The sequence below is a fragment of the Ambystoma mexicanum genome, chromosome 7p (genome assembly GCF_040938575.1).
Source record: "Ambystoma mexicanum isolate Mex_15411 chromosome 7p, UKY_AmexF1_1, whole genome shotgun sequence".
NCBI lineage: Eukaryota > Metazoa > Chordata > Amphibia > Caudata > Ambystomatidae > Ambystoma > Ambystoma mexicanum.
Window position 1 is genome coordinate 582,123,346 of NC_090939.1, and position 18,681 is coordinate 582,142,026.

General features: G+C 50.4%; 1 protein-coding gene across 1 annotated transcript in view; it reads right to left on the reverse strand.

Moving 5' to 3' along the window:
- Positions 1-18,681, reverse strand: part of ATP10A (ATPase phospholipid transporting 10A (putative)) — a 1,364,682-nt gene that overhangs the window by 949,407 nt on the left and 396,594 nt on the right. The window contains exon 2 of the mRNA XM_069636588.1: positions 1,541-1,745. Coding sequence (XP_069492689.1) covers positions 1,541-1,745 — 205 coding nt within the window. The remainder of the gene's footprint in view (positions 1-1,540; positions 1,746-18,681) is intronic.

The window sequence follows — 18,681 nt, forward strand, 5'->3', positions numbered from 1 at the left end:
TGTCAGATCACGTTCATGGGGAAGTGAAGCATCAGAGTTTGGCATGCATGGATACTGTGGTAGTCTGTAAAATGAAGGTTTGATAGGCGGTAGGAAGGATTTGGGTAGCTGGTCAGGAGACATCCTCAGTGCCTTGGGTTGGTTTCCACTGGTCTAGCTACCAGTGGTGTGGTGTGAAGGAGTGCTTGGGTCTTAAGAAAGTAGCCCAAGCAGGAAGGCAGCAATGCACTTTAGACCATTACACCAGGTGCGAGTCATAACACAGACCTCTATTTCAGCTATGGGTCATTTAAAGGGGTTTGGCCAAGTAGCTGTAGGTCCAACTGTGAGCCGGATAGTCCTTGGCAACTTAGAACAGCACGTTAAATAGGACACCTCTCTACTGTCCAATGTGGCAGACAAAATTCCAACTTGGAGGGCCTTCACCGCAGAAGGAGTAGGGGAGCAACGATGCAGGGCTCTGATGCCACTATACAAGTCAAGGCTGTGAAACGCCGACCAGAGGGCAAAATGTTTATCACGGCTGTTCCCCAGGCAGAGTGCTGGTCTTTATTGTAGGACAGTGGGCTGTATTTTAGAATCATATTTTCCAGCCAGAGGAGGCATGTTCAGCATGGAAAATGTGTGAAATGCAAGAACGTACGATGACTGTTATCCTGTTATCAAGACTAGTGAGCCTGCCACTAGGATTAGCCTCACCCTGGCAAGCTCCGGAAGCTGTTGCTCAGAATAGTCTCATTTGGAAGACGTCCTCATGTGGGAGTGTTCTCGTAGAACAAAGAGGGTTCAAAGCTGCAATCTCTGCTCAGACAACAAAAAGGCAATCAAAGTTGTGCTATTGTTTACGGCCAAGTAGGGTAAAGAAGTTCTAACCTACATTCTACATCTTTATGATTGCTGACAAACTGCCGTTATGCATGGTTATTTGATGGGTGCACTCATTGACCATGGTTTTTGTTCACAAAATCTAAAAAAAATGGGTAGAATCCGTTCTTTATTAATTTAGTAAAGAGTTTTGTATTGTACCGACAGCTTACCGCTCCACCACTTTACAGAGCTAGGAGATCGCTAATTAGGATAGCAAGAAGAGTCGATGGCTTGAGTCTTGTTTCAGTGAAGTACATCAGCTGTTTTGACCCTAAAGGGATCTCTAGGTTTGGTGGGTTTTAGAGGATGGAGATAAGTAGAGAGGAATAAAGCACACATCTAATCATGTAGTTGAGGTGAAAACCTACGTCCGGCCTTATTTCCAGGTGGTTGGCAAAGTCAAAGGGCGAAATAGGTGCGTAAAACAGTGGTCTTCAAGTCTTCCTTGAATTTGAAGTTTTGCTTTTAATGATAGTTCCAAAGAGGTGGTTCATAGTGTATATAGTTGTCTTTGTTTACGTTTGTTTTCTATGCATCTATAACAAGGGACAGTCCAAATCTTTCACTTAAAAGCAATATGTTTTTTGTTATTTGAAGTGGAACTTCTGCTGGTTCTTCAAACTATGATGGCTACAAAACCCCCTTCAGGAAAAATATAAATAGGCTGACTTACCAGCTCCAAGAAGACCCTCACTACTTGTCTCTGTTTCAGGTTTGTCTCCCCATCCAGATTAGCTGTTTCTATGTGGCAGAGTCCATCAGGGTCACTGGACGACAGCATTAATATGTCTGCAGGAACAATTTCGTTGCAACGCAGCTGTACAAAATCTCCAACTTGCACATCTTTCCAGTATCTTTCCACATATTTTCTGTCATTCCTGAAAACAGAAGCATTCAAAGACATTTAAAAAACAAAACCAATGCAAATGTTTATTATCTGCATTTTTTCTATGTTACTGGCAAAACAGTTTGTACCTCTAATGTAATGGTCTGCTAGGTTTTGAAGCAGTGGTACAAAATAATTTTGATACATTTTAAGCTAAACAAATTCAAAGTTTGACATGCCTCTAAAACAAACTGGCCACTATTTACAAAATGTACTGCTCATTTTACCAAATGAAGACAAAGTCAAGAACGACCACCTTGCAGGACCAAGTGCCACAGCCCGGGCACCACCTAACTTGCAGACAAAATGGACACCTTGTGCAGTACACGCTTCTCTCGGAGCTAGACCATTGCGCTGGGCAGGAGACTAAACTAGACTACAGGGAAAAGAAATATCAGGAAGCAGTCTTTCTCCCGTTATGCCCCACATACCGGGAAGGCATCCCAGCCGAAATCAAGACCGCGCCACACCAATGCTCCTGCAGTTCAGAGAAGGACTGAGAACTCTGCTCTTCATGGAATTCCAAGGCATGACTTGGGTAACTCTGGCGTTGGTTCTAACACCACTCCAGGACCATTGTAAGTTAACCTTGAACTCTTGTCAAATGCTCCGATGTTCTCCAGCAAGGTTTACACTATAGAAAACCACCCACAAAAAAAAATGTACTTTGGATGAAATACGAATGGGTCAAATTGAAGGGACTGTGCCTCACCTTAGCCGCACACAAGGCCTTAGTCCCCTTTCCTCCATACTTATGGGACATCTCTCCGTCCTGTGGGGACGGGACCGGAGCACTTTGTAAAAAGCATCCCAAAAAACGTTTTAAAAAATGTGTCCTTCCTCTCTTTCTGCGTGGGGCCCGGCATGCAGCGGTAACCCCGCCCACCTCGGCTCCGCCCCGTGCATCGCCCATCAGTCCTTTTCTATCACCAGGTCAGAGACCTATTAGCAATAACAGAGGAACCTTATTAGAGGGGGCGGGCGTATGGAGGAAAGGGGACTATGGACTAGGAGCAAGGTGGTCACTACGGTGAGTAACCTGGTTATACTCCTGCGTCCTATCCCCTTTCCTCCATACTTATGCACTCCCAACTGGAACTACGGGTGGATGGAAATACCCCTTATTGAAAAAGGTTCTTCAGAGCAGCCTGACCAAACTGAGCATCAACTCTCAAGCTCATGTCAAGACAATAATCCTTACAAAAAGCGGATGGGAAGGCCCAAGTAGCTGCCCTAGGGGTGGACTCCCAGGGGACATACTTCTGAAAAGCAACCGCAGTTGCCTTGCCCCACACCAGGTGTGCATGAATACCCTTAGGAGGTTTCAGCCCTTCGACGGTGAAAGACTCCGTAATGCTGGCGGCGATCCACCGAGAAATAGTCGCCTTAGACGCCTGCTTACCCTGAGGGTTACCGAAAGTCACAAAAAGTTGAGAAGAACTCCTAAGCTCGGAGTCCTGTCAAGGAAGAACTTAAGAGCGCTTCCGACATCAAGAAAGTGCAGAACCCTTTCTGCCTCTGAGGTAGGGTTCGGAAAAAAGACCGGCAGGGAGATTGACTGATTCAGATGGAATTCAGTTACCACCTTCGGTAGAAAGGCAGGGTTTGTCCGTAGGACCACCTTGTCCTTGTGAAAGACCAAGAAGGGATGCTCCACTGACAAGGCCTGGAGCTCACTCACCCGCCTTGCTGAGGTAACGGCGACCAGAAAGGACACTTTCCAAGATCGGTACTTGAGGTCCACCGTGGCCATGGGTTCAAAAGGCTTATGGCACAGCACAGCTACATTTAGGTCCCACGGTAGGTGCAGACTACAAGCTGGAGAGTAGAGGCGTGTCAAGCCTGCAAAATGCCTCTTGACTACTGGGTTACTCAGAGAGTAGGAACATTGGTCTGTAGAAAGATAAGCGGAGACCGCTGAAAGGCAAGTTCTGCAGGACAGAACGTGAACACCCGACTCTGCTAGGGAGGACACTAAGGACAGCACAGTGTCAATCGTAGCCACCCTTGGGTCCAACTGCTTTCCCAAACACCAATGACAGAACCTGATCCATTTACTCCTGTATTGGGATCTGGTCGACGGTTTCCTGGCTGCCTGGATAATACGCATGTTATCTGTAGACAAGTTAAGATGCTCTAAAAACCTGAACTCACGCAGCATGCCGCCAAGCTGAGTGATTGTGGGGAGGGGTGCCATATCTGTTGTTCCCCTTGATGAAGAAGATCGGGGCTCACTGGTAACCTGAACAGCGGATACACCGACAGGTGTTGAAGTTCTGAGAACCAAAACCTGGCCGGCTACCAGGGGGCTATGAGTAGAAGGGAGAAGTTCACCGAGTTCTCCAGCTTCCAAATTGCTCGATGGACTAGAGGCAGAGGCGGGAAGGCATAAGCTCTCATGTTGTGCCATGGAATCTCGAGAGCATCCCCTAGAGAGGAGGCTCCCGGCCCCCTCTGGAAGCATACCGAGGAAGCTTCCTGTTCACCGCTGTAGCGAAGAGATCCACCTCCGGTGTGCCCCAAAGCAAGAAGATCCATGAGAGGACCTCCGCCTTCAACTCCCACTCGTAGCTGACCACTGTCTGCCAGCTGAGGGCATCCGCTGTGATATTCAGCTGGCCCGGGATGTGCACTGCAAGCAGCCAGACACCATGAAGCATGGCCCACTCTCAAATCTGGATGGACAGGTCAACGAGGGGCCGGGGGGAGGGAGACTTTGTTCCCCCTTGCTTGTTGATGTAATAATACATCGACACCACATTGTCCGTGCGTATGCGGACCACCTTGTTGGCGATGACTGGTCTGAACGCCCTGAGCGCTAGGAAGATTGCCAGAAGCTCCAGATGATTTATGGGAAGGAGCTTGTCCTGAGGCGACCAGAGGTCCGAGACTTGTAGAAGATCTAACGTCGCACCCCACCCCAGGAGGGAGGAGTCCGTCGTGATCATCACCATAGGAGCTGGATCCTGAAACCCCGCACCCATGAACAGCTTACTGAGACATGACCACCATTCCAGGTCCACTCTCATGGAATCTAGAATCATTATCAGCTTGGAATCCGGGTCCACAGCCTGACGCCAGGAACTCCGAAGAGCCACCTGGGTCCGTCTCATCTTGAGACGAGGAAGAGCCAGCACACACGAGGCCATGAGGCCCAGAAGCCTCTGGAACCACCAGGCCGACATGCTCTCCGACTGTGCAAACATCTGACACGTGGCTAACAGATCTGCCATTCTGTCCCCGGTCAGGTACACTCTGCAGCCGATCGTGTTCCAGCGAAAACCTAGGAAAATCAGGTCCTGCGAGACCATCATGGAAGATTTCCTCCAGTTCACCGACAGCCCAAGATGGAACAGGAGCTGAAGGAGAGACTGGAGATTGCCCGCTGCTGCCAGAGGACAAGGGCTGCGTAAGAGCCAGTCGTCCAAATATGGATACACATGGATACCCTGGAAACGAAGATGGGCCGCAATCACCGACATCTTTGTGAAGACATGCAGCGCCGAGCTGAGGCCAAAAGGAAGCACTCGAAACTGGAAGTGCTCCTCTCCCAAAGAGAAACGGAGATATCTCACCTGCGTGGGTTTCAAATCAGGTTATGCATGTACGCATTCTGAAGATCCACCACACTGAGCCAATCACCCATCTGCAAGGAGGACCGTATCTGGCTGGGCGTGATCATCTTGAATTTCTCTTGGGGTAGGAAAAGATTGAACTGGGAAAGGTCTAGGATGGTGCGCAGGCCGGCCTGGTTGGGTTTGGGCACCGTAAACAGCCGGGAGTAGAAGCCCTCCCTTCGCTCCCCAAGGGGAACGGGTTCCACAGCTCTGAGGTCCAGAAGCTTCTAAACCTCGGCTTTGAGGGAGGGTGAGCCCGACAGCTGAAAAGGAGGGTTGGGGTAGGGGGTAGAGGTAAGCGGAAGCCCGCCCGAGCGACTGACAAGACCCATCTGTCTTCTGTGATGGTCTGCCACGCCTCCCAATGAGACGCAATGCGTCCTCCCACCGGGGTCTCGTGCGAGTGTGCCACCTGAACCTGAGGAGGCGAATGAGGAGCGGAAGAAAAACAGCGTCCATTGTTGCCTGCGGCGGTTGTCCCCCGCAGGGGTCTCCACTCTGCGAGAATTTCAGTCGAGGAAGCCCCTAAAGCCAGAGGAAGGTCGACTTTGTGACAACAGTCTCTGGGTTTTGAAAGGAGTCTTAACCAGGACCGACAAGGACTTAGCTGTCTAAGTGCTATCCTTTGTCTTGGTGAGCTAGTGTTGTAGAATGAAAGAGCTCCTTCCCATCAAACGGAAGGTCCAACACCTTGTCCTGCACTTCCTTTGAGAATTTAGTTGCATGCAACCACGCCTGCCGTGAGATATCAACCCCCAGCATAAGGCCCCGAGCCGAGGTGTCTACGTGATGAGCCGCAGCCTCCAGGAGATCCTGGGCCAAGACCCTGGCGTCAGATAGGCCCCCTTTAAAGTCTTCCAGCTTCTCGACCGGGATAAACTCCTCAAACTCCGACAGACCTTTCCACATCCGCATATTAGCTCCCGCTAACACCAATTCGGCGTTGGCCTGCCTGAGCTGCAAGGCCGAGTTGGCAAAGATTTTCCTCCCAAGGGAGTCAAGGAGCTTGTCCTCCTTTCCTAGAGCCTGAGTAGCCGTCGTGGAAGGGGATGCTGCAGGCCTGGATTGCAAAGTGGCCACGGCCACCACTGTGGAGGAGGGGGGCGGACAAGACAACAGGGCCACCTCTTCCGAAGAATGCAGCCTGTATCTCGCATCAATTTTCTTATTGACAAAAAGTCCAGTGTGTGGCTATTCCCAGACCCTGCAGACCTCGTCCAGAACGTCCTTCTGCAAGAACAGGCCAGTACGCTCCGAAGGAGACAGGGTGAAGGCCCCAGAAAGCACACCCTCCTGCGGAGCGGGTGCCTCGGCACTGGAACATCTAAGCAGCACATCATGTCCAGTACCCGGTCATGAAAAGCTCTAATAGAGTGGAGCAGGTCCTCGTTGTCCTGATCGCCCTGCGCTTCATCCAACAGGCTAGGATCCTGCTGAACCGTGTTGGGCGCTGCCTTATCCACAGGGGACAATGGGGGCAAAGGCGGAAGAGCCGGGGGAGGCACCGCAGGCAAGGGAGGCGCCCACGGAACCACCGGAGGAACGGGTGGAGCCAGAGGCGCGGGTGGACATATCTCCCTGAAAAGCCCTTTGAAATATTCCCTCATGGGGTCGGTACGCATTAATGTTTGAAATGTACCGAAAAAGGCCTCCTCCGGAGACTGCTTCAGAACCTGAGGAGGCCTCTCACGAGGTGGACAAATCCAGGGACGTAACGGGGCAGGGTGCCACACAGGCCCCTCCACCGACGTATCCACATAAATCAAAGGTGCCGACCTCGCAGGCAATGAAACATTGTGCGGAAGAGGCATCCGGGTGTTCCAGTCAAACTGGCCAATAAGGATGCGCACAAGGGACTCTATGTTCACCCAAGGAACCTAGCCCTACACCTGAGGCCGATGGCGTAGTTGTAGGGGTAGCACCCAAAATGGCCGCCGCGGTCATGGCGGGAACGGGCACCATTTTGTCATCGTCTGAGGGGAACTGCAACACGTGAGGAAGTGAGGCAGGGGTCCCCATTGATGGATCAGGGGTCTTAACTTTAGCCTTAACATAAGGAACCTCGGCAGAGCCGGTACTGTGAGGCCTGGAATGTTTCCGCGACATTCCAACCGCCAAATCGGCCTTCCCAGGAATGATCTCAGCTTTGCCGGTAAAAGAAGAGCTTTCCTTCTTTGCCCACTCAACAAATATGGTGTCACCGCAAGAGTGGGAACAGTGAGAAACAGCCTTCATCGGTAAGGCCTTGCCAGGCCTCTCAGAAATGTTGGTAACTTTAGCCTCTGAAAGAGGGACCTCGGACCCTCGTCCGGTGACAGCCTTATCCGCGCAGGCCTCGAAAATCCGTTCAGTAACAGCAAGCCCCACCAAAGCCTCGGGGCGCACCCCGGTCTTATTTTTGAGGGAAGCCGACAGAGGCCTCGGAGCGAACTCTGGTATCCCACGATTCAGTAGAACTTGGTCTACAAACAGCCCCCACAGGAGGGGCCTCGGAGCGTGCTCCGGTATCCACAGGCCCCTTACGGAGACCCTCGGAGAAAACTCTGGTACAATTATTAGGCCCAACTGGCACCTCAGGGCAAACCCCTGTGACAGAGCGATCAACACCCCTCCTGGCCCGAGAGGGACCTGGAAAGGTATCCCCCGGACCGGGTGCTCTGAAAAGTAAAGAATTTACCGGGCGTTTTTTCTTCTCGTCGATGAACGCATGAAAATGTGAAGGAGGAGTTCGTCTAAACACCTCCTCCCACCGCTCCAACCGACGTTGAAGTGCCCAGACCAAAAGGGAGTCACAGTAAGAACAGGAGTCCCAACGGTGATCCGGACCCAAGCACTCTAAATAAGGAGGATGGGGATCCGCCCTCGCGAAACGACAGTGACACGATGAACAGTCTGGAAAGTCTAGTTTGAACAACAGACAGACTAGTACACGATCGCTAGCGAGAGCCAGAGAGGACAAAAGGGAAGAAAATCTTCAGAGGATGTAAGTGCGACCAGTCCCGAACGAGCGGAGAAAAGGGCTGATGGGCGATGTGTGGGGCGGAGCCAAGGTGGGCGGGGTTACGGCTGCGTGCCGGGCCCCACGCAGAAAGAGGGGGAAGGCCACATTTTTGAAAAATATTTTTTGGATGCTTTTTACAAAGTGCTCCGGTCCCGTCCCCACAGGACGGAGAGATGTCCCATAAGTATGGAGGAAAGGGGACCGGACGTAGGAGTAAAGCAGATCCTGCTGACATTTAGAGCCTGATGTCCCCGGCTGAATTTCTGGAAAGGTTGCCCCTTATCATAGCCTCCAGGTGAAAGAACGAGTGGCCCAATGCCAAAAACTGCTAATGGGGCGGTTTGAATATATCTGCCATATCATCAGAGGGGCAGAAACTAGATGCAAACCGCCACAGTCTACATGCAATGGGATACGTATGCCTCAGGGACATTTGAGGAGTTGGAAAGGGAGGACCAGTAGCTGTGGATTGCACTGCACAGTGTGGAGGGAATCACTGAAAAGACCCTAGGGTAAAGGGCATGAGGAGGAATTGCACACACAGAGGCCTGGATGCCATCTTGCCTCTGGTGCTGGTCTGTTTTAGTGCAGTCATTTTGTTCGAGGGCCCTTTTACTAAAGACTGCATTAGAACTAATGTACAGTTTACCTAACAAGAGCGCTTAAGGAATGAGGACATTCTCAAAAGTAAAAAGATGGGAGGTATATTTCAGCTGAGGCCATGTCAGACTCTTAAGGTGACTGTACAAGTAACGAGAACTCCGCACATTACTGCAGCAGACTTTCAGATCCCTTCTTAGAGATCAGAGGTAGAACAGTTTGGGGTATGGGTGGCAGGACATGCTGGGGTGGGTGGTGGAGTTAGTAGAAATTAATCAAGACTACTCAGCAGGTTATTCCCCCCATCAGCTGGCAGGATATGCAAGAAAATATTTGTAAAAGAGCTTTCGGATGCTCAACACTAAGGGAAATTGTCAGTTTTTTGAGATATAAATCCAGTCTGTCCATCGTAGTGCCAAAGCTCTCTGTACTGACAGAGAACACAAATCCTAGAATGCTTGATTTTAGGGTCCCACTAACGGTTTTCGGGCCACACAGGTATCCACAAACGGGTCCCTTGAGTCTAGGGGTTGTAACAAGTCACACTTCTAACCAAACTCAAACTTCATTCGTCAGAGTCCACAGCAGCAGCCAACTTGGCTGGCTGGTGCTAAAGCATGAAATGGCAAAGGGAGAAGAGAAAGTGAGAAAATCTGCTTCAGTCATTTGTTTATATTCACTTGTCCTTTTTGATTAATCTACAATGAAAAATGGCCTACTTATGTGCCACCTAGTGCAGCAGCAGAGTCACCACACCCTTCCTTTCTGAATTACTAGGGTGTGTAATACACAAGGCCAGTCACTACGATTCAGCAAAAATTGGAAAACGATACAATGCATAATTCCTGATTACGACAGCCTACATACGGTTTAAAAAACTGAAAAGCATTTAGTCAGGACATATTCCACTTTCGAATGGGGAACTGTGGCAGTTCCACTGAAGTTTTGTATTCTCTAGAAATATAGCCTAAATATTATTACAATTCCCCTAGGCTTTGTTGTTCGCTGACACAAGCACAAAGTGGTGCACGTGGAAGCCTTCACTATTTACCATGAGTAAGTCAATAAGGGGCTTGTGATTCATCACATTCACCTGGAACAAGTAATCCAATCCATAATTGAGTAGGCTATAGAAATCCTCGTCTGTGCATCATCAATGCAACAATCCAATTGCATCCAACGAGATCAGAGCTAGTTCAAGACTGCATGCCTCAGCTAAGAAACTCGCAGAAAATAGGCTCTCTGCATCTTACAGGCAGCGCTAATTTGTAAGACAATTACTAAATAGAACCAGAGGAGGGGAGGCATTATCGATCAGTGCGCCAAGTATCCACTCGAACTCCTGAACGATCCAGGTGTGCTGAAAAAGACAGTACCTCATTCAGAGGAGAGGCGACAGGGTCCAGACCCTTGTCACTAGTCCATTTACTCTTATACTGGGACCGAGCCGAGGGCCTCCTGGCCTGATGAATGACATCCCAGTTGTCATCCAAAGATCGAGCATGTTGAAGCCTCAGCTGGTCAGGAACCAAGCCGTCAGGGCCAGCTTGGCCGGGTCTGGATGTTCCACTGCCCCGCCCTGCTGCGTCAGGAATTCCTTGCTGGAGATCGGAAGGTGTATGGGACCTTGGGAGCACAAGTGCAGCAGATCTGAAAACCAGGGTCTCGAAGGCTAGTGGGGGGCTATCAGGATGAGGCTGCAACCCACCGAAGAATGAAACTTGCGGAGGGGCCGTTGGAGTAGAGGGGTGGGCCGGAACGCAGAACACCTGCGCCCTTGTTACCGATCTGGAAGGCATCACCTAGAGAAGCCCCCAACCCCATCCTGACCATGAAGCAAACTGGGGGCACTTGAAATTCAGAGGGGATGCGAACAAATCCAGGTCCGCGAAACCCCCAATGCTGAACCAGGAGCAACAAGGAGTCAGTGTTCAACTCTGACTCACAGGTCTTGAACCCCAAGCGGCTCCGTTGGTCTGCTTCTGCATTGCTGTCCCCCGGGAGGTGGACTGCTGAAATACGAACTCCCTCAATCAGGGCCCAATCCTAGATTGATATCGCCTCAATGAGGAGGGGGCTGGGGGGTTACCGGTGTCACCCTGCTTGTTCAGGTAAAACATTGTAGAATTGTCAGTCCTGACCAGAACAGACCTGTCCCTGATGGGCAAAAACGCCTTGAGGGCCAGGGCCCTGAAATCGAGCAAATTGATATGTAGGAGGGCTTCTGACCTGGGACATGCTTCATGAATCATGTAGCCCCCCCAGCTCAAAAGAGAGGAATCTGTCTTCACCACCAGGGTAGGCTCTGGTCGCGCAAAGGGGGCTCCCATTGAAACATTGACATCCATCATAAACCAGCGAAGATCGGGCAGAAGGAGCAGTGGTATTGGGATCCTGTGACTCAGACCCAGTCTCCTGATACCAATTGGCTGCCAGGTGGATCTGGAAGCACCTGATCTTGAGGCGCGCGTGCTGTACAGTGAGCTGCAGGAGGCCATCAGGCCCAGAATATGCTGGAACCAACATGCTTAGGTGGTTGAGTTGGCAAGAATGTGACCCACCACCTTGCGGAGGGACAGGAGCCTCTCAGGCATAGGGAGCACCCGCTGAACCGTAGTACCTCAATGCACCCCTAGGAAGACCTGAGATGGGCACAACTGTGCCTTCCTCTGGTTGAAGAAGCCCAGCTGATGAAGGATATGCGGTAATTTCTGGCAGGAGTGAAACACCCCCTCGGTGAGCCCGCCCTCACTGGCCAGTTGTACAAATAAGGGTACAGATGATGGCCCTCTAAGCGGAGAAGGCCCGCCACTGCATTCTTCAACTTTGCGAAGACACAGGGGGTGAGTTCAGGCCCAAGGGCAGCACCTTGTACTGAAAGTGGTACGACAATTGTGAACCGCAGAAACTTATGATTTCGTTGGTAAATGGGTACATGCAGGTATGCATCCTTGAGGTCCAGGGAACCCATCCAGTCCCCTGCACACAGAGACTCGTCTATGTGCGGAGGAGTAATCAACTTGAAGCGTTCCAGCAGTAAGGACAGAGTTAGAAATGACAGGTCCAGGACAGCCCTCAGGCCAGCATGGTTGTTCTTGAGTACCGCAAAAATGCTGTAATACTACCCAAAGCACCTGTGTGAAGGAGGAATGGGTTATTCACCCTGCATCTCCATGAGCTAAAGAATCCACTGCAAAAGAACCAGGAACTCGATCGGACAAAGAGGAGGATGGGAGGATGGTAGAGGCAAAGGAAGAGGAAGACTTAAGCCCGCGTAGACAACGGATAGGACCCACAAGTTGCTGAAAAGATGCTTCTAGGTGTCCTAGAAAAGGGCAAAACTGCCCCTCTACCCCCACAGGCAGGCTGTGTTACCCAACATTGACGTCATTGCTTCTTGTGCTACTTGGTGTCAGAAGCGGGGGAGCGGAAAAACCTGCACAAAGTCCTCTTCCCCTTCCTCCTCTTGTCGCTGGGTGACCTGTCGGGCCTTAGTGTACTGCTATCCCTAAACCCCTTGAAGTCGGAGAAAACACTAGGTTTGAACTCAGTCCTGCCTGGGACTGAGCGAAGGATTTCTGTCCAGGTTTTGTCAGGATGGCCAAGGACTTGGCAGTTTGAGTAGATGTTTTCTTCTTCGTCAACATGTCCTAGGAGCGTCGGTCTTCCAAAGGCACTGGGCCTCTGCTCCAGGTCAAAGTCCTTGGAGGGCAGCTCAGCAGCAACGTGCTCATCTTGGAAGCAAGACGACACGGAGCAACGCAAGTTCGATCCCCGGGTCCGCATTTAGAAACCTATGGGTATTTATGCGCGTTACAAATATGCAACTAATACAACAACAAAAAAATATACAATTACGCAACAAAACAAAACAAATTCTTGTAACAGCGCCTCAATGCCCGCGGGCTGTTTGAGCACTTTAAAAAATGCTAAATAATTTTTTTTAAAAGTGCTGAGGCACCCGAGGCGTGTAGCGATAAATCTGCAATCGGTAAATGTATCCCTGAGGAGACCAGATGCCTGTGCTGTACAATCCACTGCCGCTTTCAGAAGGAAGGGGACTGAAATCCTCATGCAAAGCCCATTCAATGGGCGAAAGCACGGGCAGGCCCAGAGTTGGATCCAAAATGGCTGCCGGACTGGCAGGCTCTGCCACGTGCCTCCCTGCCATTTTGAAGCGGGAGTGTGTCAAGGTCCTGAGCCACGAGAGGCCTCAGACACAGGAGGATACAGCTTGGGTCCTGCACCTGAATCCTTAGTGCTGACTCAGATCGCTCTGGTAGGCGCTGAGCCTCGGCGAGCTGGCCGGTAGTCATATCGTCCCGACTCACGACCTTGGAGCGAGCTCCAGTAGGCTGGACCCACTTGCCACCTTTGCTGGTAGTCCTGCTAGATCAAGCTGAGGACAGACTCTTGGAGGTGGCACTTGAAGATCCTATTCCCCCTTGGTTGAAGACAACCTTAATCGCCCTCCCTAGGATAGCCCGGTAGGGCCCCTGAGCCTCTCAGCTTGAGAGCCGGTAGCCAGGATGGCCTCAGGTCTGCCCCCGGAGTGCCCGGAAGAGTCCCCAGGCCCCTCAGCTTGGGAGCCAGCAGCCTTAGAGACCTCAGGCCTGCCAGAACCTGAATCCAAGGAACCCCTATCTGTAAGAACCCCGGGGAAGGAGTCACCACGCAGTGGAGCCATGCAGAACAGAGGGCCTACGCTGTCTTGGCGAGATGTACTGGAGATGAAGTCCTTAAGGTGGGGCAGAGGAGAAGTGTGGCAGCTCTCCCTACACTGCGACAACAGATTCTTCAATGCCCTGTGACCTACAGCGCTGCAAGCCGAACATGTTTCCCAGCGGTGGTCGGGCCCTAAACACTCAAGGCAGAGCGCATAGGGAGAAGGCGAGGCACCGAAGGGAAGTTAAATAAGATTGAAAAAACAAAAAAACAAAATGAGGAGCAAGCGGAAAGCTAAAAATGTCTGTGCTGGCTGCAGGGACTGAGCTGAGGTGCCAGAGGGCAGGGCCTTGGCTGGGTGTTCCCACGTGGAGAAGGGACGGGATGCATGAGTAACAGGGGGGAAAGAAGAAAACAACTCATTGGGGCTGCTGCTGCCTCGAACAGGCCCCATGGGCACAAAAACATACAGTTGATGGGCAACATGAAGCAGCTTGGCAGGGACAGCTTGGCCAGTCCAGGGCCATGGCGGGTGTCGCGTAGGGCTACCCGGGCCGAAGAGGAACCGCCCCGTCAGGGCCGCTTTCCTAAAAAAGCTGCCTGGCCGTGCCTATAGTAAGCCTGCCTTGAGGCCAGCGAGGTAGGCCCTTCTGAATGTCTTCCCAGGTCGCACGAGCTAGACCGTGGCCCTGGAAGTGAAGAGCTAGAAGCCCGGCCCGAAGAGCAGGGCAGAGAAGTCCAGGGCTGGCTTGACATCTGGTGAAGAGAGGGGTACAATGCAGCAGCCTGGGTGAAGTCTAGTGGCCCACCCCCGGGATGTCAGAAGGCATTTCCGAGGGAGCGGGCCAAGAAGCACAAAGGTCTGCAGGAGAAAGCAGGTGAGCATTGGTGGCGTCCCTGTTTTCATGGGGACGCCGTCTGATCCAAAGATGGTTCTGGGCGCACCTGTGATTACGGCAGCGTCCCCACAGCACAGGAGATGCTGCTTTAAGTTGAGGCAGTGGGCTGTGTCAGTGACACAGGAGGCCCCCCACACATCGGAGCAGCAGTTAGTGTGGGTGGGCTCCCTGTCTACTGAGCCCACCCTGAACATGGAAAGAGTTGCAGGGGCGGCTCAGACTGTGGGGCGGAAAATACACACAGCAGTTCACTCTGGAGCAACAACTGCAGCGGTGAGTGCAGGTAGCCCCATGTGATGGACAGGGCCACCCCAGAGAAAGAAGAGTCAGGATCCCTACATCAGAGGACAGGCACACAGCCTGACTGCCGCCAGAGACAGCCTAGAAGGTACTGATAGGGGGTGACTGACTGTAGCATTCAGCACCCATTGTGCAATAAGTTTTAGTGTGATATCTATGTTTACATACAGTATGTCCCGGTTTGTCTTCATGTATATTAATGTAGATCTTTAAATAATGAATGTTAAGTAGTGTAAATGTTAAGTAGGGGATGATAGAGTGGGGAGTAATGTAGAGGGAATGTTATGTAGGTTAAAGGTTAAGTGTGTGTAGGACATTAGGAATATTAGGAATAGGTGAGGAAGGATAGCTCAGGGGCAACGCGTTTGTTTTGGAAGCAAGGCAACGCAGCACAATACAGGTTTGAATCCTGACCCTGCGCTTAGAAACCACTTGCTGGTATGAAGCGTGTTATAAAAGAACAATTATATTTATGATTATAATTATATAGGTGAGTAGAAGGGCTGTACCCTGATGGGAGGATGTGGCGGCCTACTAGAGTGCCTAGGGAGATGGGACCATCCACAGAGGTCATCGTCTGACCTCACGCTCCATGTGGATGGTACCTGAAGTTAGGGAGGTGGTCTGTTGCATCATACTCACTCTAGGAGTCCCTGAAACCACTAAAAGAAAGGGTGGGCTGATGTAGCGGATCCCCGTTTAGTTCGAATGCACGGCAGGGGGATGATAGGCAGTGCATAATGAATATTTACAAAGTGAATATGTTTTTCGTAAATAAAGAGGGGTCCTTGTTGTGGGTCCTCTTGGTGCCTTTGTCTAGTTAGTAATCTTAGAACTCGGGGTATAGCCCGTCTCTCGTTATCAGCAATTTTATTTTGTGGTGCAGTACTCCTCCCTACTGCCTGGCCTGGTTGTGGCGTTTCCCATCAAGACTGTCCCTGGTCCGGAATGAGGGAGATGGACACTCTTCCTTGGACCACAGCTGGAAAAAGGGGGCTCCATTTATCCTACAGTTTGGGCCTAAGGGAACTCTGATGTGCCTCCTTATGCAGCTGGTATGGAGACTGGTGTAGGAGCCCGGCCCCAGAAGTTGGCTTGCAGTTTCGATGTAGCACATGTCCCTCCCAAAGGGCGATCCAAATAGGAGAAAGCAAATGCATGCTGAACCTAGTAGTGAGTGATGGAATACACCAAATAATAACTAGAGTATTGAGACAAGGATTTAATTCCAAGTCTGAACACAAACAATGGAGAAGGAAGTGAAGTACAAGGTAGAAGTCAATGAAAGGATGAGACGCCGAGAGGGGGATAAGGTGGTGGCCAAGACCAAGTGGAGACCAGCGGAAGCAAGGGGAAGCGCTTCTATCATCCTGCATTTAGAGACTGCCCCTTATCATTCAATAAAATACTTATTATACTTTAGAACACTAGACCGACTTAGATGGATAGGGAAAAAGTCACACTACATACGTCACTGCAACGAAAAGAAAACAGAAAAACGCATTAGCGAAAAAAGTCAATGAGAGAAACGGGCAGCTGATAAGGTGCCTTACTTTAAAATCAAAAAAACAAAGGCATCTTGCAATATCAGTGAGAAACCCCTTTGCTGGATCTCCTCCATTAATATATTGCTACCAAATTATGTACTAAATCACTCTTCCTCGAAACACTTTGATTTAAAGCTTCAAATTGTCTTTCTCAGCAACACTGCTTACAAGCACATTCAAACTTGTATCTAGCTGGCAACACACTAAAAAGAGTTTGAGCGACTTGCTTGATGAGGCCGAAACAAATACTTAATAAAAACAATGTGCACAAAACTCCAGTAAAATCTCTCGCAAAGGCCAACTGGACACAACTTCTGGGAAGCTGCTTGGAGTCTCCGGGGTTATCTAATCGTTGGAATGTGCAGCGAGGAAGGACGCCAATAACCACTGCGCGCTGAACCGCCAGGATATACTACCCGATCGGAGTCCGTGCGGCTTAAGTATTCAATAGGTCGCACACACGCTCTCCCAGAGGTAGCCAACTAAAGTGACATTTCTGCAGCTTCAGTGAACAACGGGCAGATCGCAGGGAAGGCTGCAAAACTCCGCGGAGAAGCACACAGTTGCACGGGCGCTCAACTTGCCAAATAGTACCAGAAAATGAGGTTTCTCAAGTTGTAGTAGTGGGAGATCCGTAACAATGGGGTCACAACAATATTTCCGTAGAACTGGCTCACGCATGCATTCAGCTGACTGCGAATAACCATTTGTTTAGCAATACTCCACGAAGATTTCTCTGGGAGCGTCTTGGCCATTTTGTGAAGAAAGAAGCAGAAGCCCAGCTTCCAAAGTAGCATATACACGCTTCCCGGTGACAATCCCAAACTGCCGCTGCACCCGGTGTGGGGGTTAGGAATGCATTACGCCTGCAAACCCATGCATTTCAGGAGAGTTCAACACTCTAACAAAACATGCCATTAACGTGATGAACTGCAGGATTCCCACACGAACCGTAAACGTGGGAGCATCCATTTAAACAAACTGTCATCATTCCCGAAGGTTCGCTGGGGAGCCACTCAGGACAGGACCAGAAGCATTTAAAATCAGCACCTTTAGGGTTTTGTGAAACGGGTAAAATGCACCAGATGCAAATCGGAGATGCCCAGCGGCATCGCGTGATTTGCCCCGGGGCAAATAAGTGGGAATTCGGCCTACAGTGTGCAGTGCAGTGCTGCATTGCTGTGCTCTGCAGCCGAGGATGCATTCGGCGCAGCATGAATCACTCCCACGCAGCATTTTATTTAGACATGTAGCCACGCCATACAGGCTCGATCCATATATCCTCAATAAATTGAGAGCGATGGACACTCGCATCTCCCCATTCCAGACCACTGTTTTCCGAGCAATAACCAAGACAAGCCTGACAACAGAGGCTCCATTCCCACTTGCACATTCTGGCTTTGCTGACTAGACTTCCGGGGCAAGAGTGCTTTATAACTCTAGCACACCTACTAATCCGCTCTGTTTTCGGATGCATGCATTTTTAAGGCTTTGCTTTTGCCGTACCCTCTGCGCAAAGTTGCAGTCGTTCAGGCATGACTTCGCCGTGGTGTGGGTTAAAGGATAGTTCCGGGACTTTTTTTTTTATTGTCCCTACGGGTCGGCCATGTGTTTGTAAGCATAAATCGGTAGATCGTAGGAAACTTTCCTATGGACCTTACCCGACTTTTCGCCCATTATCGCACTCGAAATCAGCCTCCATTTTGTGATAATCCTATCATTCCGCCGCATCGACCTGGCTCACCTGCCTTTGCGGCACTAAATCAAATCCCCCGCCCCTGAAACAGACTTTATCAAAACATTCATATTCCCCGCCTCTATCCGTGACGTGACTGTGCTGCGTAGGCAAACGCGCCCAGGCGTCTTCTACGCGACTCCACACAGACCCCGGAAATCAACACAGATCAGCTCACAATACAGCGCACCACAATTCGGAATATGAAACTGTACTTTGAAATCAAACCGCAAGATTGTAAATGTGGTAAAGTACATTTATTTGACATCAAATGTTTAGAGAATATTCAGCGATTTGCATTTTTATTTGCTCATGTTCCAAAAAGTTCGTATTGAGGAACGCGATGGTCCTTTGCTGTACACAGGGTCTTAGAGCATCTCACAATACAGCACCACAATTTGGAATGTGAAACCGTGGTTTAAAAGCAAACGGCAAGATTGTACATTTGGCAAAGTACGTTTATTGGACATCAAATGTTTAGAGAATATTCAGCGATTTGCATTTTTCTTTGCTCTCGATCCAAATTAGTTCGTCTTGAGGGAAGCGATGTTCGTGTGCAGTACA